Source organism: Macaca thibetana, chromosome 3, assembly GCF_024542745.1.
Source record: "Macaca thibetana thibetana isolate TM-01 chromosome 3, ASM2454274v1, whole genome shotgun sequence".
Classification (NCBI taxonomy): Eukaryota; Metazoa; Chordata; class Mammalia; order Primates; family Cercopithecidae; genus Macaca; species Macaca thibetana.
The window spans coordinates 84,489,588-84,512,996 of NC_065580.1; the positions used below are offsets into that span (position 1 = coordinate 84,489,588).

General features: G+C 37.1%; 1 protein-coding gene across 6 annotated transcripts in view; it reads right to left on the bottom strand.

The window, feature by feature from the left end:
- ETV1 (ETS variant transcription factor 1) overlaps positions 1-23,409 on the bottom strand; it is a 101,316-nt gene that overhangs the window by 24,260 nt on the left and 53,647 nt on the right. For 4 of the 6 annotated variants that reach the window (XM_050783049.1, XM_050783051.1, XM_050783048.1 and 1 more), the window contains 2 exons: positions 21,696-21,884; positions 17,422-17,669 (listed from right to left, as the gene is read on the bottom strand). In XM_050783049.1, coding sequence (XP_050639006.1) covers positions 17,422-17,669; positions 21,696-21,884 — 437 coding nt within the window. The remainder of the gene's footprint in view (positions 1-17,421; positions 17,670-21,695; positions 21,885-23,409) is intronic. The other 2 variants (XM_050783053.1, XM_050783054.1) reach the window with 1 other exon arrangement.

Sequence of the window (23,409 nt, forward strand, 5' to 3'; positions counted from 1 at the left end):
TCACGAATAAAATGTACAAAGGTCAACAACCATAACAAGCTGCAGTTTAACCCATGCAAAAATATTAAGATGACTGCATATTCACACTCTCCTATTATGCATCCACAGATTATAGTTTAAGGATCATTAGTACACGTACAGCACAATGGTTATAAACATGCACCTTGTCATCTGATAGAACTGATTTTGAATCTCAGTTGTGATATTGCACGGGAGTATGACATTTTGTTGTTAACATCTCTAACTTCCAAATTCCTCATCTGTAAAATGGGAATAATAATAATAATGACATCCTTAAAAGGGTTGTTGGGAGGACCATATGGAGTAAGTTACGTGCAACATTTTGCACAGTATCTGCACACTGTAAGAATTCACCATAAGGGACTTATTATTAATAACAGACTCTATTTTTAAGTGATCCTCACAAGTATTTAAACTTAGTACTTTAACCATAGTACTTAAAACTAGAAATAATTATATATCTAAATAAGTTACATTTGTTATCTTACTTTATTTTTCTTAAATTATATGAGATGAGTGTTTTGTCGATTATTAGTGTACTTATTCTGGATATTTTTCACAAATCTATTAATCTATGATATTTAAAATACAATAACATTCATTATAAACTTACAAGGTTTAAGCCAGACTCTCCAGTAGATGCTTTAACTATTTGGGGTACCTCTTTTTTTTTGTTTTTTGAGACGGAGTCTCGCTCTGTCGCTCAGGCTAGAGTACAGTGGTGCAATCTCGGCTCACTGCAAGCTCTGTCTCCTGGCTCACGTCATTCTCCTGCCTCAGCCTCCCGAGTAGCTGGGACTACAGGCGTCCGCCACCATACCCGGCTAATTTTTGTATTTTTAGTACAGACGGTGTTTCACCATGTTGACCAGACTGGTCTCGAACTCCTGACCTCAGGTGATCCACCTGCCTTGGCCTCCCAAAGTGCTGGGATTACAGGCGTGAGCCACTGAACCCGGCCAGGGGTACCTCTTTTGAGCTTCTTTTTTACAGTATTACCCCCTCATGTTAGTTCCTAAAGCACTCTGGCTTTAAAAGTTTTAAATTAAATCTAAAAATTAAATTATGTAAATTTAATTTAGGACAAAGAATTTTATTTGTTTCAAAACTTGTGGATCAAAGAGCTCTATGACATATTAGTACTGGCCAAATCAGCTTACAGAAATTAAACTGCCTATAATTTGTTACAGATGAGTTCATGGTGATGAAAGCTGATCTAATATGCTGCAAAAATTCAAAGCAACAAAGCGCTGTTGTCATTTTAAAGCACTAATCAATGTAGCGGAAGTTAAGAAGAATAATAAACTAACACCCAAAACTATCTAATTTGATTAGTCTTCACGTTTAGCAACACTAGTAAAGTTCTCTTCAAATTAAAATGCTCAGACAAGAAACTAAAAAAAAAAAAAAATAGTTACCTTCTTCTCTGTCTCTTGATTTGCATTTTCAGGCTATGTTGGGAAACACAATATTGATTTGGGAAGCTTTACCAAAGGTTTGACCACAAAGTGCAGTTTTGAATTTGCACATTTAAAATTGCTAGGCACTCTCTGATTTGCATATTTACTGCCTCTAGGGCAGAATGGAGGTTCTCCTTTAGGGCACAGTTTGCTTAAAATTTCAAGGAGCTACATCAGGCCAGGGCAAAGAGAAACGATTTGCCCCAATTGTCTGAGATATCTGTACAGAAGTGGCTGAAATTGCTCTGTTATCAAATAGTGTGTAAATCTGGAATTATAACATATTATAACCTCTAAGTAAGGGAGAAAAACAAGTCTCTTTAATTTGATGCTTTTGGTTAAATTCCTCCAGCAATAAGGGGTGTATAACTTAATTAAGCATCCAAATCTCTTAGAGTAAATGAGAAATCTCAGTAAAATATAAATAGGTTTGATGTTGTATTTTAATGTGGTTTTGCTTTCCTACAAGTAAATAGTGCAAAGTTGGATTGATTATACACTTGACTAACTCCTTGTGGAAGTGATACGACAAAATCAAGTCCATATAAACTTGTCTATTGTATATTGATGATTTCTAAAACTTGGCACATTAAATATCCAGAGCCAAAATGTGTATGTAAACACATATCTGAAATTACATACTCAGTTAAAAATGTGTGTATCAATGCTTACCTAGCAGTTTCAACGAGTTTTTCAAAAATGTTTGTCTATTATCTAAAAAATACTGAGTTGTATTAATAATTAATGTCACCAATCTCATTCAAGAAAGATGAGCATAGTGACAGATCTTGCCAATATTTTCTCTCTTTTAAACTTAGTACTTTACTAGATCTTTTGTTTGCTTACTTCTTCTCATTTCCTGGTAAGCTCACAGTTTATGTTTAAAATCCAAAAGTTTTCAAGAGTGCATAAATAACCTGAGTTTTATGCAGATGTGTTTAAATGCAAAGGCATCACATATATGCCATACTTTTAGCCTGTTTTTCCAATTGTCACATCTCAAATTGAGTGTAGTCAATTGGGAAAACTTATTTCATAAAGTTTCCTAGAATGAATGATAATGGAAATACATTTTTATACCACTTTTACCATATAACCACTATATTATAGAACAAGTCTAAAAGTAATTATCTCCCAAAATAAGGACATATATATCTGCATTCATGTGGGAATTAGAGCAAAAAAGTCGTTTTATGAGACCTAGTTGCTGTTTATTGGGAAGTTCAATGTGAACATAACATCTTAGTTACTAAACCTGATGTGAATGCAACATCTTAGTTACTGAACTGGATGTGAATATAACATCTTAGTTACTGAACTTCACATGAATGTAACATCTTAGTTACTGAACCTCATGTGAAGAAGGCAGCAAAGCCGGAGAAATCCTGACAAGAGAGTGATGAATTTAGTATTACCTCACTCACACTTAGATGGGATCTTTCTCTTTAGGGTTTTAAGTAAACTGTGAATATAAATAATGTAAAATCTGCAGAGATATTTACTTCACCATAGATCAGATGTACTGAATCTACTATTGATTGACTGAGTATAGGGGGAGAACTATGTTATGGTTTTAATACGCTTGTAATAGCATTTGCAAAATCTTAAAAAAAGAGAGAAAAGTAGGGGCCAGACACAGTGGCTCAGGTCTGTATTCCTAGCACTTTGGGAGGCCGAGGTGGGCAGATCGCCTGAGGTCAGGGGTTGGAGACCAGCATGGGCAACATGGCGAAACCCCGTCTCTACTAAAAATACAAAATTTAGCCGGGCATGGTGGCACGTGCCAGTAATCCCAGCTATTTGGGAGGCTGAGGCAGGAGAATCACTTGAACCAGGAGGTGGAGGTTTCAGTGAGCCAAGATCGCACCACTGCACTCTAGCCTGGGTGACAGAGTGAGACTCCATCTCAAAAAAAGAGTAGGCTGGGCACAGTAGCTCACACCTGTAATCCTGGCACTTTAGGAGGCCAAGGTGGGAGCACTGATTGAGCCCAGGAGTTCAAGACCAGCCTGGGCAATATGGTGAAACCCTATCTCTACCAAAAATATTTAAAAAGTTAGCTGCGTGTGGTGGCACGCACCTGTAGTCCCAGCTACTCAGGAGGCTAAGATGGGAGGATGGTTTGAGCACAGGAGGCAGAGGTTGCAGTGAGCCCAGATCATACTACTGCACTCCAACCTAGGCAACAGAGCCAGACCTTGTCAAAAAAAAAAAAAAAAAAAAAAGTAAAAGTAAATAAAGAAAAAGTAAAAGTAAAATAAGTAAATAATGCAATTATCGCAGTTATCTGAATTTAAGTGCTTTTGAAAATTTAAGGCTACATGGCAAAAAATAACAGTATAGAATTTTATCTACACAATTAAAATCTTCTCTTGTAAGCACCTAGGGTTTTCTTTTGGACAGTACCCCACACAAATAATGACCAGATCCAAACAACATTAGATTTTATGATCTACTAGGCTTACACTATTACAAGTTTTACAAGCCTGTGATAGTCTTATTAAGCTGAAATTTTAAAATAAAGTTGAAGTGATAGAAAACATAGGCACAATTGTAACTTTGAGTATTTATTTATTTTTTTATTTTGAGACAGAGTTTCACTCTCGTTGCCCAGGCTGGAGTGTAATGGTGCGATCTCAGCTCACTACAACCTCTGCCTCCCAGGTTCAAGTGATTCTCCTGCCTCAGCCTCCCTAGCGGCTGGGATTACAGGCATGCACCACCATGCCCGGCTAATTTTGTATTTTTAGTAGAGACAGGGTTTCACTATCTTAGTCGGGCTGGTTTTGAACTCCTGACCTCAAGTGATCCACCCGCCTCGGCCTCCCAAAATGCTGGGATTACAGGCGTGAGCCACCGCGCCTGACCCACCTAGAGTATTTATTTCATACTACCAAACACTGACAATTAACAGAGGTTTAAAAGAAAATATGATACAGTATGCCATTAGCTGCCAAAAAGGGGCCACACAAAATTCTGAAGAGATAGTGGTTATAATGTGGAATTTCAATGCCAAATTTCTCTCTTGCTGGAATCTACATGATTTGAAAAAAAACATACCATGAACGGCTTTGTCCTCTTGTTTTCATCTCTCCTTGGATCACCAAAATATTCAGAAAACGTTTTCTATTTGCTTTGAATATGAATAATACTAGTAAGAAGTTCAGCAAGACTGTTTCCCTATGTCAGAAGCAGTGTAACACTACAGTATCTTGCTGGACTAGCACAATATGATTGCTTTAAGAGTATCGTCTCTCTTATTTTATCTTATCCTCTAGCCCCAAATATTGTACTTTTAATTGTTAGAAATAATAATGGCATCTTAATAAAGGACTAGCAGTCTTTGAAGAAGTATCCAGTCAAAATAAAATCACGTCAACGGAAATCCTTTATTATTGCCTGCACCCCATTACATGCTAGAAACTGTATCAGTAACTTTATGAACATAACCATATTCAACCCTTACAAAAATACTGAGAGATGAGAGTTATTTGCCCTTCTATAAATGAGGAAACTGGAGGCATAAGGGGTTACAAAACATGCTCAATATGACACAAATCGTAAATGGATGTCAGGCCCAGGGTTTAGTTTAATATTTCCAGTGTCATACTATGTGAGTGGTTTTAGTTTTTAATACTAAGAAAAACAGATGAAGCAGTGAACTGTACAGACCCACACACTTAAAAAAAAAAAAAAAAAAAAAAAAAAAAAAAAAAAAAAAAATTACCAGAATGGAGAGTTCAAAAACACTTTTAAAGAGAATAGTTAAATGAATCACAATAACACATGCTTGTTGTTCTTTTGGTTTTGTGTTTTTGATACTTTTCATATTTATCTTTGAATTACTCTCCTGTAAAATTTTCCAGACTGTTAGAAACAACTAAATAGAAACCACACACACACACACACACAAGAATAACTATCACACACAAGAATAACTATCTATTTAATCTGATAAAAACTCCTTGAAAATTTTTTCAAGTTGTTCATATCCTAGTTGAAAATGTTTTATGAAATAAAATGTCTCTGTTCCTCAAAGCTATTAGTTAACTCACTTAAATATAGAAATCACGTAAGTGTAAAAATTCTACAACTATATTCGAAAGCTAAAATCATACACTTAGTTATGTAAACACTTTAAAAAATGTTATATGTTCTTCTTTTGTCCACATTCATGAAACAGACAAAAACACACAAAGACACACACACACACAAAAACACACACAGAGAGAGAGAGAGAGAAAGAGACATCCAAACATGTATCTTTAAACTCATTTAATTTCAAATCTCAGTTCCACTTAGAAAAACAGTTGTATATTCACTTTACCCACTTGAAATAAGCAGTTCTGGGCCTAAATATCCTGGTGGTTTTATTAAAAAAGAAACGAAAAGTCCCACACTATAAAAGCACACTCCACCCCCTTCTAATTGCCTTTTTCCAAGCTAGTACAACTCACAAGCAGATTATCCATCCCTTCCCCCTTTCCTGCCTGTAAAATCCAAGTTAGACAAACACTGTGAGGCTGAAATGACATATTTGAATGGAATTCAGACCCACCAGTTCCTGTTTATGTTTCTGATTTGAGAATGTTGTCTTCTCATTCACTATACATTAGGAACACTGCAAGGCCATAAATAGTGTCAGGTTACTTGCAAGCAGGACCAATGAGCATTAATCATTACTTCCAGTCAACTGGCAAAAGCAGCAGCTGATGGAACACTACACCCTTCAGCTCTGTATAAATGGACATTCCAGAGAGAGAGAGAGAGAAAGAGAGGGTGAGTGTGGATGTGTGTGTGTGTGTGTGTGTGTCCTTTCAGTCTCCATTTTATGAATGAAACTCCAGGCTCTGTAGCGTCCATTCATGTAAGAGAAATGCTTACAGGGCTCTGCCCCTAGGGATCAATCAGTCATGGGTAAAACTGGTATGATTGGTTTAAGACAGCCTTCAGCCTTCCATTACTGACTTAAAATGCAGTCCCTGTCCATTTGGCCTGTGTTAATGCATAAAGAGTAAATCCAGACTGTACTCTCAATTCTCAAATCAAATCACTAGAGCCAATGCCACTTACTGTAACTGTAGATTTAGAGCATATTTAAGGATTTCTTATAAAAACTGATATAGTGGGCCAGAGTACTGGTTTGGGAGATTTGCTATTTTAACTCCAAAAGGAATGAGGAAAACTTATATGAGACATGCTAAGCAATAAAAGGCAAAGTCAAATTGTGAGGCCAATCTATGACCTCTATTATAATAACAAAATCAATTAGGAAGACATCACTGTCACTTTTCACAATTAAAGCACCTAAAAATCAGAGATTAAGTGATCTACTAGTCCACAAATCACTGGCTGAGTAAAAGAAAATTATCTTTGGATATTGAGAAAGAGCTAGGATGTTAACATTTTCTGAAAGTTCAATAGCTCATTCTTTAAAGTTCCCAAGTGATCCTACACTTACATTTCTTTAAGCAATAGTTTCAGAGTTAGGAGGGAAAAACTGAGTGGTCATGTTTCAGGAGAAAATGTAGCCATAAGCAAATGATGTTTTGTAATGGAATAAGGCCACGGTTTGGCCTTTGGAAGTGTTACATATCAAGTACAAAAGGCCAAAGTTCATGGAATCATAATCATTGCTGCACTGGAAATTACTGAAGATGGCAATATTTAAAAATATCCAGAGTTTTTAGTGGGAGGAAGCAATATATGAGTAATTATGGAAATGGAAATACTTTATGAAGAGTCAGTCCTATCCTGAATAGTGTTAAATATGGAATGGGTTTTATCAGTCATTTGTAATTTGGTCCTTGACTCCAAAGGGGAAAAAAATCACTTTTTTCTTTCAGTGACCTGAAGCCATGTGAGAAAAAAGTTGCAGTAAACAGTCCCCGTGTATATCTCTAAACCACTGATCAACAGATCCTTACCATGCCTACAGAAAAGGAAGAGGATAAACATAAAAATTGCCCAGTCTTTGGTTTTAAACCTGGGAAGGATTATTTATTATGGCATTATGACAAATATTTAACCTCCAATTTCTAATATCTGATAAATAAAGTCATACAGAATAAATAAATTTATGGCCATATGTTAGAGCTCAAAACTAAAATACTTAACATAGGCAGGTGGGAGATGAACCCACCATTCAGAAAAATGGGACAGAGGAAAACCACTAAAGAATGAATGTATACCGAATTATTAATTTTTTGTTAACTTTTTTTCCAGGGCTTTAAAAATATTCAATATTTTCTAAGGAATTACTCCTTAAGGTGGTTCAAAAATATGTAAATAAAAATGACAAACAAGATGAATATTTTCAAATGTAATATTTCATATTTAAAATAATTGTAATATGTTGCCTAACTTATATTATTCAATGTATTTAAAGTCTGATCAATGTAATACATGAATTACAATTTTATAATTATTAGGATATAAAACTCGTAATAGATTGATTTGAGAAGTATATGCATTATCTATATTAAACTAATTTGTTTAGGTGTTCAGAATTCTAGATATTGTGGTTTTTATAATTCTAGGCCTTCTCCTATAACTATATAAGAGGGAGGCGGGCCTTGAGACTGTTAGGTGGTTGCTGAGAAGAGAAGAAGGCACACATTCATAATAACTTGGTGACTCTTCCATACTTTCAAAGGGAATATGAATGGAAAAATAGTATCCTACTTCCTTTCCTCCTTAGCTGCCTAATTAGAATCCCAGCAATAATACAATTTTAAAAAAATAACTAAGATAAAATAATTTCTTCAATGTGAAAACACTGAATAGTAAGTGACACTGGAATGTTCAAACAGTGGTGGTATGTGCCTGTAATCCCAACCACGGTGAGGCTAAGGAGGGAGAATTGCTTGAGGCCAAGAGTTAGCAACTTACCTGGGTAAGACAGCGAGACCCCACCTCTTTAAAAAACATCAGCCAAAACAAAACAAGACACACACACATAGAATGTTCAAGAGGGATAAATTATTGATCATGGGTTTTTCATTTTGGAAATAATGAAGCCTGCTAGTTTATGGCAAACCTTGGATATTCAAACTAAATATCAGTTACTTTTATTTCTACTCCCTGTGTTCCATCTGACTTTAATTAGTATCTTTCAACAGCTTTCCTTTTTGTAATCACTGTATGCTTTCTGTTTCCTGGATAATATTTTTGGTTGTTTATGTGTGCTCCAATTGTTCAGAAAGGATGAAAGAAAAATGTATTGGAAAATATGAGGTTAGTTTCCCTAGAATACATATCTCCTCTTATAAGTAAACAGTAATAAATTGTTTTTTAAGGTAAAATATCCTGATGACACAATTTCTGAGATATTGCTAGACGAGTAGTAGTAATAAATGCAATAGTAATCATTTAGAAATAAATAACTGGGATATTTTAGCCCTCTGAATTTTGTTATTTTTTTCTTAGGTTTTTTGCAAGTTTAGTCAGTTGATTGAGGCTCTGACACCTCATCTCCAAACCTATAAAACACTACTCATTTATTTATATAGATGCAGAAAATAACCGTGTTGTTCTTGCTGCATTACCCAATGATTTAATCCTACAACTTTCACTTTCAAACCATATTATAAACTCTGCAAGGGGAAGTCCAAGCAATGCTTACTACTACAGGCAGCATTAGGAATTACTTCACTACTTTTCCTACTATTTGATTAGGATGAGTATCCACCAACACAGCAAAACATAGAATAACATTTACAATATAAAAACATTCCTCTCTTGCCATTTCAGAAACCCAAAAGTATTTAAATTTCTTGATTAAAGTGCCAGCTTGGGCCTATGTGAATAGCAGATAGATTTGTCAGCTCTGACAGATGAATGTTAAACATATTCCAGTTTTAACATATTTCACATGAGGTAAATATTTTTTCAGTATTTATTTCATCATTTTTCTGCCTACACATAATTTTTCGATGTGCTAAGGACAGATAACCGTTCTCTAAATTCACAGGCTTTTCTGCTGGCTTTTGTCAAAGCCCTAATAGGGTAATAAAGAAGTATATGAGGAGCTTGGGAGGGGTTGTTGGGGTGAATAATGGATGGATTTTAAATGAAGAATGGGCCGGGCGCGATTGCTCACGCCTGTTATCCCAGCATTTTGGGAGGCTGAGGCGAGCGGATCACCTAAAGTTGGAAGTTTGAGACCAGCATGACCAATATGTAGAAACCCCGTCTCTCCTAAAAATACAAAATTAGCCGGGCATCGTGGTGGTGCACCCCTGTGATCCCAGCTACTCAGGAGGCTGAGGCAGGAGAACCGTTTGAATCCGGGAGGCGGAGGTTGCAGTGAGCTGAGATCACGCCATTGCTCTCCAGCCTGGGTGACAAGAGCGAAATTCCGCCTCAAAAAACGTAAATAAAATAAAACAAAATAAAATAAAATAAAATAAAGAATAGAAAAAGCACCCTATTCCTCAAAACCAGCTTTCTTTACATCTGTTTGAGATCCAGTAGTCCCTCATAAGCTTACTCGTGAAAAATGGATTCAGCTGACTATGGTCTGAAAAGCACAGCTCAAGGTGAAGTGTAAGCCACTGAGCCATCAAGGGCATTAAGAAAGAAAGAGTGAGGTCCAATGAGAAGACTCAAGCTCTAAGTTCATGCAATCAAGGACTTAGAGCTTGGAAGAGTCGTTAATTAGCCACTTTTTCTTCTCATTATTTTTCAGCCTTTTTCGAAGGAGCACCTCCTCTTTGATAATCTCAAAAGATCACAAAAGATCACTTCTTTGATAATCTCTGTTCTTTAGAATGCTTGTGGTATATTTTTTAAAAGAAAGCAGAATGCATCTTCTTCATTTATATCATTGAATTGCTATATTTTTCTACCTCACTGCAGTGAACACCTAACATTTAGAGTAAAATGCGAGCACTATTTAATGTGAAATGTGCTCCTCCCAAATTAGTGAAAGCACATCTCACATCTTCAAGCAGATGCTCTTACTGCCCTGGATCATGAAGAGCCTTCGAAAACCATACAAAAACACTCAGTATTTCCCTTTAATCTGAACAAGTATGTAGAAAGACAAATCATGAACTCTGTACTAAACTAACTATTAGAAAATCCTAATTTTAGTTTTGGCTGCTTCACAATATATCTGTGTAACTGACGGTAAGTTACTTTAGTTGGATGAACCTCGGATATTTATCTGTAAAATTTGGGTGTGGAGAAGAAGTTTGAAGTAGGTGAACTTCAAGAGCTTTCATGATAAAAGGATTTAGAATTCTATGAAACATTTATTTGTATCAACTTCCCAATTTAAAATAGGGCGAACAACATTTGCCGCCAAAGAGTTACGTGCCTCCAAATTGAAAAAAGGCCTCATCATTAGGGGCAGGAGTGGCCTTAAGAAATACAATTTAAAAATGCAAAAACATTTTCTTTGGCAAACATATGATGTTGAGTTCTCACCCCTACCCTCTGCTTTTATTTTATATTCTCTCTAAGCTCAAAGTTCGCAGCATTGTCCTTCATTTTCTTATTTTAGCTATCTTCCTCTTGCCTTTGAAAGTTCTTCTTTTCCTCTCTTCATTCCCTACCATGATTAAGTTGCTCCACCACAAGGCTGAGAAGCATTGTTTAAACTAATTAGGATAACAGAATAGGTCTTAAGGGCTAAAAACACCTTATTAATGTATATTATTCCTCCAACCAACTCCTGGGTTAAGATTTTTAAAATACTACAATGTGCAAAGGAATAAAATCCTAATGGTAGGATTGCAAGCACTGTGCAAGGGGAACATGAATCCCACTAAGTAGGGCATTATTTTCCCTCCCTCCTCTAAGGCAGTCCAAGACTCAAACCAATAGAAAGTCATTTATGCTTACAACACACGAGACTATAACATCCTTTACTTGTTTTCACTTATAGGACTGACATGATGAGTTTGGACACTTGTCTTCTTCAACTATAAATGGATTGATTTTTTTGAAAAAAAAATACTTATTCTGGTTGATTAGGAAAGCAGAACATAAGCATTGTTAAAATATAAAATGTTAATACTTCACAGATAAAAAATATCACCTATAATATCACCACCTATATACAGCCACGGTGTTTCTGCACTGGCTCTTAATTTGCATGAGTTATGCTTTATGTTATGCTTTATATACTTTTAAAAACTCAGTAGTCTCATTTCATTAAATATTTTTCAAAAATCTCACTTCTAATGGCTGCATAATATTTCTTTTACAGGTACCCATAACTTACTTTACCATTCACCTAGTATATATTTTTAATATTTCGCTTTCTCTCTGTCTCTCTCAAATATTCACTATGCATCTTTCACTATTTCTTAGAATAAATTCCTGAGAGTGAAATTAGCCCCATCAAAACATGTGAACATTGTGTGCTGATATTTTCTAAAGTCAAAGTTTAGTTTCATGTGCCCACTACCCCTCTACAAACAATCTACTGTAAGATATCAACAAGTAAAATAAAATGAAACAAAAAAAGCAAAATATCAACCAACCAACTAACACATTCAGCTCTAATAAAATATATTGCTATAAACATCTAAAATATTTGACTCACTGGACATTATGAATTTGCAAAACCTCATATGTGGTCATGAAAATGAGAAAACAGTCTTGACTCTAAGAAAATAGGATACTTTGTACGGGAATCTCCATGAGGCACTCCAGATGAAGCACTCAATGTGTATTTAATACTTCTTATGTGGGCATTTGGCCATAAAGGCATGGAAAAAAAATGTTGGATTTAGAAAAAAACAACCAACCAACAACAACAACAAAAAATGTGTACTGCTTTATGCAGCACAATAGGCTGGAGAAGAGAAGGAAAGGGACAATAATAGATGGACTGGATTGGATCTTTTAGAACCTAGTATGGTACAATCATGATCATACTGTACTGGTTCATCAAATTGGCCCTAAATATCTATTTCTTGTTTCCTCACTGTCTTCTGATCAAAGTTTTTTCCTTTTCTCCTGAATAAAAATTCCTACTCTACTAACATAGTATTTTGCATTTTTTATCTTAAATATTAGGCAGTTGAAATTGCATTCCTGTAATTATAATTATAACTAATAGACCTTCCATTTCCCATGTCATAATTAATGTCAGGCTTTATTAGAGCACAATCATGCTACCTTTTCCCTTACGAGGCTTCTTTTATTTTCACAACATTTATGGTGTATAGAATTAAGCAATAAAGAGTTCTAAAGGCCTTCCATAAGAATAGCCTTTGGATTGTAGATGCTGAGATCGTAATTGACTTAGAAAATGCTTTTTACGCAGTGGCTCATGCCTGTAATCCCTGCACTTTGGGAGGCTTAGGCTGGCAGATCACTTGAGGTCAGGCGTTTGAGACCAGCCTAGCCAACACGGTGAACCCCCGTCTCTAATTAAAAACATAGAAAAATCAGCTACGCATGGTGACACATGCCTGTAGTCCCAGCTACTTGGGAGGCTGAGGCAGGAGAACTGCTTGAACCTGGCAGGCGGAGGTTGCAGTGAGCCGAAATCACACCACTGCACTTCAGCCTGGGTGACAGAATGAAACTCCGTCTCAAAATACAAATACAAATACAAAAGTAAATGCTTTCTACATTGTTTTTAAACCACATATAAATCTATGTGCTTCCTAATGTGCTATTTGCTCAACACCAATAAGTGAAAAAAGAAATCAGTGATTCAGTGATAAATACATTAGATTTCCTCAAAGGTTATTAAGTGTACTTTCAGCAGGGATGAAAAAACTAACAACAAGCAAACAAAATATCTACAGATCATACTTCTTGATTGCAATGCATGACATATACAGATGTGTCAACTTAACTGCGGCAATTTCATGGCCAGCAAAATACATTTTGATACCCACAGATTAAGTTTTCATAAGCCCTGGTTATGGGGTTACTATATTTATTTTAAATCCTATCAGAAGGATATAATTTTACCATTTACCTATTCAAGCAAAACACAACTGTATCCTACTGGCAATATTGAAATTAGAACTCAAAGGTGGTATACAACTTTGGTAATTTTAAATATAGTTTAAAGGGGAGAATACAATATAAAATTAACAGCTTTTTAGGTAAGTATTTTATAAGTAATCTCCAAGACATGGCATACTTACAAAAGAGATGCCATACATACCTTCAAAAACCGATGCTGGACTATGTTTTGAAGATTATGTATGACTCAGTCTGTGCTTTTGAGGGTCAAAGAGTGACTGGCTCTGAAGTCCGTATTATGTACGAATGTAATTCTTACAGCACAAGATTCTATATTTCGCCCTTATTAGAATCGTAAAATCTCTTTTCCATTAGGTTCACATCTTCTTAAGAAAAGTTATACATTCTCAATACCACACTACATATAACTGTATATACAATATAAATATGAGGAGAAGATATACATGGAGCAACAGAATTAAGAAAAGAGTTTCAGGCCAGGTGAGGTGGCTCACACCTGTAATCCCAGCACTTTGGGAGGCCAAGGCGGGTGGATCACGAAGTCAAGAGATTGAGATCAGCCTGACCAACCTGCAGAAACCCCGTCTCTACTGAAAATACAAAATTAGCTGGGCATGGTGGAGCATGCCTGTAATCCCAGCTACTTCAGAGGCTGAGGCAGGAGAATCACTTGAACCAGGAGGCTGAGGTTGTGGTGAGCCAAGATCGCGCCACTGCACTCCAGCCTGGCAATAGAGCGAGACTCTGTCTCAAAAAAAAAAAAAAAAAAAAAAAAAAAAAGAGAAGAGTTTCAATGTTGCTCTTTTTGGTATGATACATATAAAAACATTTCTAGGCAGGGCATGGTGGCTCACACCAGTAACCCCAGCACTTTGTGAGGCCAAGGCGGCCGGATCACCTGAGGTCAGGAGTTCGAGACCAGCTCGGCCAACATGGTGAAATCCCGTCTCTACTAAAAATACAAAAATCAGAGGGGCGTGGTGGTGGGTGCCTGTAATCCCAGTTACTTGGAAGGCTGAGGCAGGAGAATCGCTTGGATCCGGGAGACAGAGGTTGCAGTGAGCTGAGAATGAACCTCTCTGCACTCCAGTCTGGGTGACAGAGCGAGACTCCACCTCAAAAAAAAGAAAAAATTTCTAGAGCACAAAAAGAAACATTTTAAGTGCTATGCTATACATGTTCTTTGGAATGATTATTTGAGATAATTTATATGATTTCCACGTAAAGTTTCTTGAAATCATGATTAATTTTAAAAACTACAACAAATTAAAATGTGGTTTGGGGAATAAGGATAATATTAATTAACAGTATTTGAAATTTACAGAGAGAAATGTATACTATTTACAATAAAGCCCACTGTATTGCAGGGTTCTTCATTATAGACACCAATGGACAGATACAAAAGATTGTAAACTGAAACCACAAGGGGAATTTCAAGATACTCCCCAAATTACAGACCCTGGGGCAAAAATTCAAATGAAGACCCTTACATAATCTGCTAAAATTTCTTAAATTATAAATCAGTCAAGCAAAGTGGTAAATAAGATGTCTCCTCATCTTTGCAACTATATACCATAACAACCTCGCAGCTATGTCAAATTTAGTAGTTGAGGAAATCTCTAAAATGATCCAGGAAGAGTATGGTATGAAGAGAGCCAGTACCCAGTCTTCAGATCCTGGCACACCCTAAATTTTGTGTCTCTTCCTATCCTTGAGCTCAATATTGGGCCACACTGTAAGAGTCTCACATATCAAGATTCATCCTCATGCCCTCACAAACAGCTGCCCTTCACCCTTGAATCTAGCGCTATATATAGGAGCAATGTGTTCTGCTTTTCAGAAAACAGGGCCTGGGATGAACTTACTCAGGCCCTGGAAGTAGACTTAAGGCCACTTGGGCAGAGAATTCATAGGTCTTGGGGAGCCCGCATGCTTTCTAGAAGTTGAGGCATGCCTCAAGAGGGCCAGTTCCCCTCGTCCTTTGAACTTATTGGCCAGTGTAGAAGGATGACTAGAAGCAGACTTCTAAGTCATAGGGTTCTCTGTTGAAGAGCCTTAAGGACAGTTCATTATCAAGTAGGTAATCTTATATGCAAACTGGTAACTCAAGACCTGGAGATAGTTTTCTTTACTCAGGTAGACTAATGATACAAAAATTGAGCAGAGGGGGCCGGGTGCAGTGGCTCACACTTGTAATCCCAGCACTTTGGGAGGCCGAAGCGGGCGGATCACGACGTTAGGAGATGGAGACTATCTTGGCTAACGCGGTGAAACCCCATCTCTACTAAAAATACAAAAAATTAGCCGGGCGCCTTGGCACGTGCCTGTAGTCCCAGCTATTCGGGAGGCTGAGGAAGGAGAATGGCGTGAACCCAGCAGGAGGAGCTTGCAGTGAGCCGAGATAGCACCACTGCACTCCAGCCTGGACAACAGAGCGAGACTCCGTCTCAAAAAAAAAAGAAAGAAAAAGAGAAAGAAAAACTCAGCAGAGGAAGCAACAGTCGCTTCCTAAAGAATGCCCAAACTTTATATCCAGACAAAAGGAAATGATATGTCCACATCCACAACCATCTATTGACCACAGATATAATAATGTTAACAATATTTTACAGGTACATGGTAACCTTATAAACATTAGCTTGTATTTCATAGATTATTTTTCAAAATACCTGAGATGTGTTAAAAACAGATGTCCTGATTTGGCAGATTATAGAAGGAAAAACTCAGCAGAGTTAAGTAATTCTTCTAAAGTCTCAAGGTTCAAATATTGGTAAAGTTGGTGGTACTATTTTTTTTTTTTTTTTTGAGACGGAGTCTCGCTCTGTCGCCCAGGCTGGAGTGCAGTGGCGCGATCTCAGCTCACTGCAAGCTCCGCATCCCGGGTTCAAGCAACTCTCCTGCCTCAGCTTCCTGAGTAGCTGGGACTACAGGCGCCGGCCACCTCGCCCGGCTAATTTTTTTGTATTTTTAGTAGAGCCGGGGCTTCACCATGTTAGCAAGGAAGGTCTCAATCTCCTGACCTTGTGATCCGCCCACCTCGGCCTCCCAAAGTGCTGGAATTATAGGCATGAGCCACTGTGTACGGCTTGGAAAAGATTTTAAACCCTCCCTCCTTTCAGGAAACCCCTCTCCCCTACTTGACGTGCAGTTTTGTAATACTTTCTAGCTCACAGAGACAAAGCTAAGCTCTACGAATAATCTGTGTTATTCCCCTCTTAATATGTGAGAATTCTTACTTAAGAACACTTAGAATCTTTGCCACCAATAATTTTTTTTTTTTTTTGAGATAGAGTCTCAGTATGTCACCCAGTTTGGAGTGCAGTGGTGCAACCTTGGCTCCCTGCCACCTCCATCTCCCGGGTTCAAGCGATTCTCCTGCCTCAGCCTCCAGAGTAGCTGGGACTACAGGCACCTGCCACCACGCCTGGCTATTTTTTTGTATTTTTAGTAGAGACAGCGTTTCACTGTGTTAGCCAGGATGATCTCGATCTCCTGACCTCATGATCCGCCGGTCTTAGCCTCCCAAAGTGCTAGGATTACAGGCGTGACATGCCACACCAGGACCTCAGTAATTTTTTAAAAAATGTTATAAGCAATATGTGACCTAGTTCAGAAGAATATTACTTTCTGTAAACAATGTTATTAAGTAGCACTGTAGTAGCAAAATAAGAAGAAAAAAAGTGCAGAATTAAGAAAAAACATTGCAATGTCCCTCTCAAGCTGCGACTGTGCATGATTCTGTAAAGTGTATTTTTCTTTGAACTGGTTTTGTTTCCAGACACTATTTCAACATCACCTCATGTCAAAATGACTTGATAGTCTAAATCTTTACATGTAGATGAAGTTTCAATGAAGGGACAATATCTGAAAGATCTCATTAAAAAATGGTCTGGAGCTACCCAGTCTGATACCAACACTAACCAATGTGCCAGGGGAGGTGAAAAGGTGCCTTGAATGTAATTTGAGTAGAGCAGGGGCCTACCTGAGTCATATGCAAAATCTCTGGGTTCCTGTTTAATCATCAGAGGAGGGGGAAAGCTTTGGCTGGCCGCACTGCCAACCATGGTGTTGTGTTCATACACTGGGTCGTGGTACTCCTGCTTAAAGCCTTGTGGTGGGAAGGGGATGTTTGGCTCAGACATCTGGCGTTGGTACATAGGACGTCCTTCCCTTGGCATTGTCGGCAAAGGAGGAAAGGAGTTACAGGGTTCAGAAAGCTGGCGGCGAAATCTAGGGAATAAGAGAGTGTGTTTCAGATGAAATGGTAACATGGAATATTCTTTAAAATACTGATACAGTTTTTCATTTCTTAGTGAATGAACATGATACCAGCTGACCTGAAGTGTAAATCTTTAACAAGCATTACATTTTTCTTTCCTGGATTAGTAGCTCTATGTTTTTTAATCATATGACTTATATTCCCCTTCTAATCAGTCTCTTGCAGCACTGTTGCAGTATATGAATTAAAGATGTACTTTGAGTAAAGATTGGAGAGCAATGAACAACTTTGAGGATTTTACACACACACACACACACACACACACACACACACCCATTAATGGCTAAAACGACCAGTTCTAAATCAATTGGATCACTGATAATTTCCACACAAAGGGGTCTGAAATGATTATATACAAGAAAAAAAAGGGGAGGTCTCAAACTACATCCTCTGTCTTTTAATTCTATTACCAAACTGATCAAGAAACAAAAAACCAAACAAACAAAAATCTACCTATTGGTTTTCCTTCCATTACTATCCATTGCTGAGGAAGCAAGAGAGGAATGACTCTTCTTAAATCAGCAGGAGTTTCAATTCCTCAACAATGTCCTAGTTAACACTGTCTTTTAGCAATAAACAAAACTGTTTATTATAAGGACTCAAACCCAAGCTGGTTTTAAAAAGACTACCTCTTTACTGTCAAACAGCAATGCAGACCATATTGGCTTCCAATAGATTCAAATACATTATCAGGGTGATAAAAATAAGCATAAATACACAGCTGATCTCCAAAGGTGAAAATAACATATAGTGTTGTATAGATTTGGGGCAAGTCCCGCTGTTAGGATATGAGGAAGTTCTGAGACCTCAGCAGAAGGCTAGAAATGAGTCCTATGCCTCTTTGTTCTTGGTTATACTTTATAACGATTGGCTAATCACATAATCGTACTGTTCTGTGTTTCTCATCCATAATATCATTGACCCACCACAAAGATGTGGATTAATTAAAGATTTAAAAGTGCTCTAAAAATGCCCCAGGAGTGCTTAAAAATAACCTATAAAACATTTCTATGAGCAAATATAAGCCTATTAACCCCCCTACTAAAAGCATTCCTGAGACTTTAATTTGGAAAGTTAGCATTTAATTTCGGTAATGTTAAATGAAAATAAGGTAAAAGCTAAAGAATGGCAAAGCAATTGCTTTAGCATTTCTAAGAACACTCCATCCTGTGATTTAACTCTAGGCTCACTGGCGGTCATGGAAAGCACTGAAATTCCACCTACACCTGCAGAAAATAAACTTAGAAACTCGGATATTGCAGAGCAGTTAGGCTGACTGGCACTGCATTCATTTCCCTTCTCTTGCTTATTTCATTAGCCAAAAAAAGAAACAGAAATTATCATTAAGAACTGTCAAGGAGTGAATCAGAAAATTGTAACTTGAAGTTAAAATAAGAAACTGGCTTACTTGTGAAGCCTTAAAAGGAAGTTAATAATACTTGTAACTGAAAGCTTTGTAAGGAATCAAGCCATTTGTTTTTACGAGTCGACCTGATTCCAGTTGGAAGTTGCTGGGGAACATGTATATATCAAACTCGCATGCTTCCCAGAAGTTGCAAGGTTTCGGTGTAATTCTTAAGAGCCGCTGACCAATGGTAAAGAGAAAGTGATTCAAGAAGCTTCTGGAAAGGAGTTAACAGATACAGAGAACATGCTGATGAACTCCCGGATAAAGAAAAACAGGGTGTAAGTGGTGGAAACACTGAGAAAGAGAGACAGGGCTCCTGCACAGTGGGTTCAGGAAAAAGTGCCAAAGGGCTGGCCCGAGGAGCAGAGTGAGGCTGAGGAAAGGAAGCAGGGTGCAGGCCAGTTGGCCGTAAAGCGTTCCCAGAGTGAAGTGGGGTGCCTGGCTGGAGGGGGTGTTCTGGGGAAAGGATCTGTTCCCAGAGCAAATTTGCCATTTATAACTGAGGGACTGTCATTTGTTGGCCAGAGCCCTCTAAGAAATCCTCCTCAGAAACATACGGCTTTAGAGATTTTCCCGGGACTGGCCAGCTGGTACTGTCCTCAAAACTCAGTCAGGGGTCAGTGGGAAAAGACCCCGAGCTTCCCTCTTGGAGTTCCGGGCCGGCTGTTCTCAGTCTCAAATATTTGACTTCAAGTAGAGAAACTAAAATGGATTTGGCTAAAGCATTTCAAGTTAGGTCACCTAAAACCAGGCACACTGCTTATTCAGCAGTCAGCTTCCCTAAGAAATAACCAGTTTGCACAAAAAGTGAATTATACAATCTATAATTCTGGCACTGATCAGAAGAGTGAGATTCAGTTATCGAGAACTCCGAGAAGTCACCAGTAGTGGAGGAAATAAAACTTTGTTTGTTCATACTTTTGTTCCCTTTTAGCTGTGCACAATGTGCATCTGTTTAATGGCCCACCCTGCAATAAGAATTCTTTCATCTGTATTTACAAAACTGTTTACACAGATGGACATACCATTGCACTCTGACAAAGTCTCAAGGCTACGGGGTGAGAAGAAAAAGATAATAGGAAGCATTTAATAACTACCCCACAAGAGGACCTAGTGATGGATACAAGAGTGGAAAAGATAAGGCTTTGTATCACATTGTAAAGAATGCTTTCATCTTATGCCCTTTATAGCAAAATGAGTTTCTGAATTTGAGATTGAGTCCCATGAAAAAAACCTATAAAAAGCAGACTTGAGTGCTCCCTTATTTTCAGAAAGTTGCCAGTGGCATATCTTCTGCTTTCCTCTGCTGATCTAGAAGATTCCTTTGGCTGAGTTATTTTTACAATGGTGTCTCAGAGCCAGTTTGCACTGACTTATTGTTAAATTTGCAGGCATTTTTTGAGCCAGTTCTTAAACACAGCCACTATTAGGAGTTAAATTATACAACTTCACAGTCAAAAAAATGTTAAAAACAAAAGATAAAAATGCAATACTCATCACTTTCTAATTATTTTACTACATTTCATTACCAGTTATACACCTGAGGTTACTTATGTCTCCCGTATCCGTATGCTAGAAATACTACATTATGCTGTGCTATTGCATCTTTGCAAGTCGGCATTCAGGGTTGTCACAGTGATGGCTCATCGTGGGCCATGAAAGCAATATGTACATCACAGACCCAGCAAAAGCTACTGATGAGGCCTTTTTGTTTTTCTCCCATGCAGGCTAAACATTTACCAGTAAATGGTAAATATTGCTAAACATTTACCAGCACACCACTGCATACAGCAGCACAAGGCAGAAGTGATAAAGAAGAAGAGCTGCTGTATATGAGCAACCTGGATTTTAAGCTGTATATTAAGGTAGTACATCTCAGAACCTCTACAGGTTTTATTTCATATTTTATTTAAATATGAATTTCTTAATCTCAAGGAGTCACGAATTACCTAACACAGTATTCTCCTTAGATCTATGCTATGTTTCCTGTCTTGCTCCTTTCTAAGTAATACTAATTGAGTCTCTATCTCTTTAATTGTATATTCTCAGTGTCCAGAGTCATGTGTCTACTGATATTAAATATTCATCACTTGGAAAGGATGGTAAACAGTTTTAATCAAATAAGTTCTATTCTGCAAAACTATGTACAGCTGAACCATTCAATATAAGGTAAAAAACCTAATTCCATAAGCTACCTACTAAAATTAGTCTCCTAACTTTACAGAAGAAGTACACACATATGCTCATAAAAGTGGGATGATCTGATTTAAAGTTTAAGTGAAGCAATTTAATTCAAGCAAAGCGAAAGGGAAATGCTCAAATGTCAGTAGATAGATTAATTTTCCATTTTAGCAACCAATTTAAATGTTTATAAAAGGAATGTTTATAAATGACTTTCTCCACAAATTATAAGTACAGATAGAGTGAGCTCTTTCTAAAAATATTTTGCACAGATGTGCAAAATTAATAGGCTCACCTTAAATCTACTCTAGGTCTTCAGAACTGTTAATAGAAATTTTTTCCAAGAATGCAAAAAACAGTTTCTAGAAAAGTGGTATCTGCAGGTTACCTGTGGTCCATGGGGTAGCTGCTATCTGGTATGGACTGCGATGGAGGGAGGTGAGCTGGGAAGGCCCGGTCAGGTTTCGGTGTATGAGTTGAGTTTGGAGATGCATGATGCAGTGGGGACACTGGCGTGCTGGATGGTGTGGGGGGATTGGAGGGCCTCATTCCCACTTGTGGCTTCTGATCATAGGCACTACCCAGGGGACAAAAGAAAAGAGAACATTTCTTTCTTTGGAGCTATTTTTTAAAAAAGTTTCTAATCCAAAGGAAGAAAAGATATTTTAGACTTAAGTCAAATGGAAATGAAAACTTTGTTGTTGCTGTTGTTTTTTAAATCCAGAACAGATACACTTCAAAAATCACAACACCCTTAAACAGAAAATAGGATAATTAATGCAAAACCTTGTAACAGCACAAATATTAAATGTGTATTTTTAATGCATATACAAACAACTTAGTATAAGGAAAATTACTGTCCAGAAAAGTGGTGGTATTTTTTCCATTTACTCTTGATATACCTATTTAAGAAAGTTTGATAGATCTTTCCTGAATCATTAAATAGTTCTAAGACTATATTTTTCTTTTATATTATATAAGATTTTAAAACAATAACTAACATCAGCTTAATAAGGTAGAGACTATACCTGGCTTGCTTTTATTTGTGGTGGGATTTTAAGAAGGCAATGCTTTTACTTTATTTTCATTTTATTATATTAAATAAATGATGCTTGGCCTTAACTTCCTCACATGGAATAATGAAGATTAATGAGGTAAATTAAAATGTCTGATATATTTAAACTTTCTTGGAGAATAAGTACAAAATAATGCTATTAGGAATAAAATCCTATTACAGTCTAACTCCTAAACACTCACAATTACAAAATAATAAAATGAGTAAGCTTGATTTTATATTACGATTTTAAACTGCTTTCCTATGCGTAAATTTCAGGAATGTGATTTAACTAATGTCATCTATAACATATTTTACTAAAACTAAATTTCCTTAAATTTTTTTTAAAACAGGACATTTCTAAGTTACAATGATGTATTTCATTTTGCTGGGCACAGTGGCTCATGCCCGTGATCCCAGCACTTTGGGAGGCTGAGGTGGGAGGATCGCTTAAGCACAGGAGTTTAAGACCAGCCTGAGCAACTTGGTGAAACCCCGTCTCTACTAAAAATACAAAAAATTAGCTGGGCGTGGTGACACATGGCTGTAGGCTCAGATATTCACAAGACTGAGGTGAGAGGATCACTTGAACCCGGGAGGCAGAGGTTGCAGTGAGCCCAGGTCGCACCACTGCACTCCAGCCTGGCTGACCAAGTGAGACCCTGTCTCAAAAAAAAAATAAGTAAAATAAAATAAAAAGCAATCATCAGTACACTTTTTTTCCTTTAGAAAGAAATATTTCTTTTTGAATTAAATTATGTAATAATTTATTCTATTGCTCCATCAATGCAACGGAATTATATCCATCTGCAAAAATCTTTTACAAGGAGTAAAAGAATACATGTTGCACAAGCCCGCTCTTGCTTTAAAGCAAAGTCAACAATGTTCATATAATGAAGTGCATGTTTGGTTACACGTATGTTCTTTACCAGTATTTCTGAAGAAAAACCCACTTCTTTTGTGAAATGGTTAACCTAACTCATTCTCATGAATGAAGAAAAAAAAGAAACTATTCCCCCATGAAATGCTGTACTCAATAATATTTTCT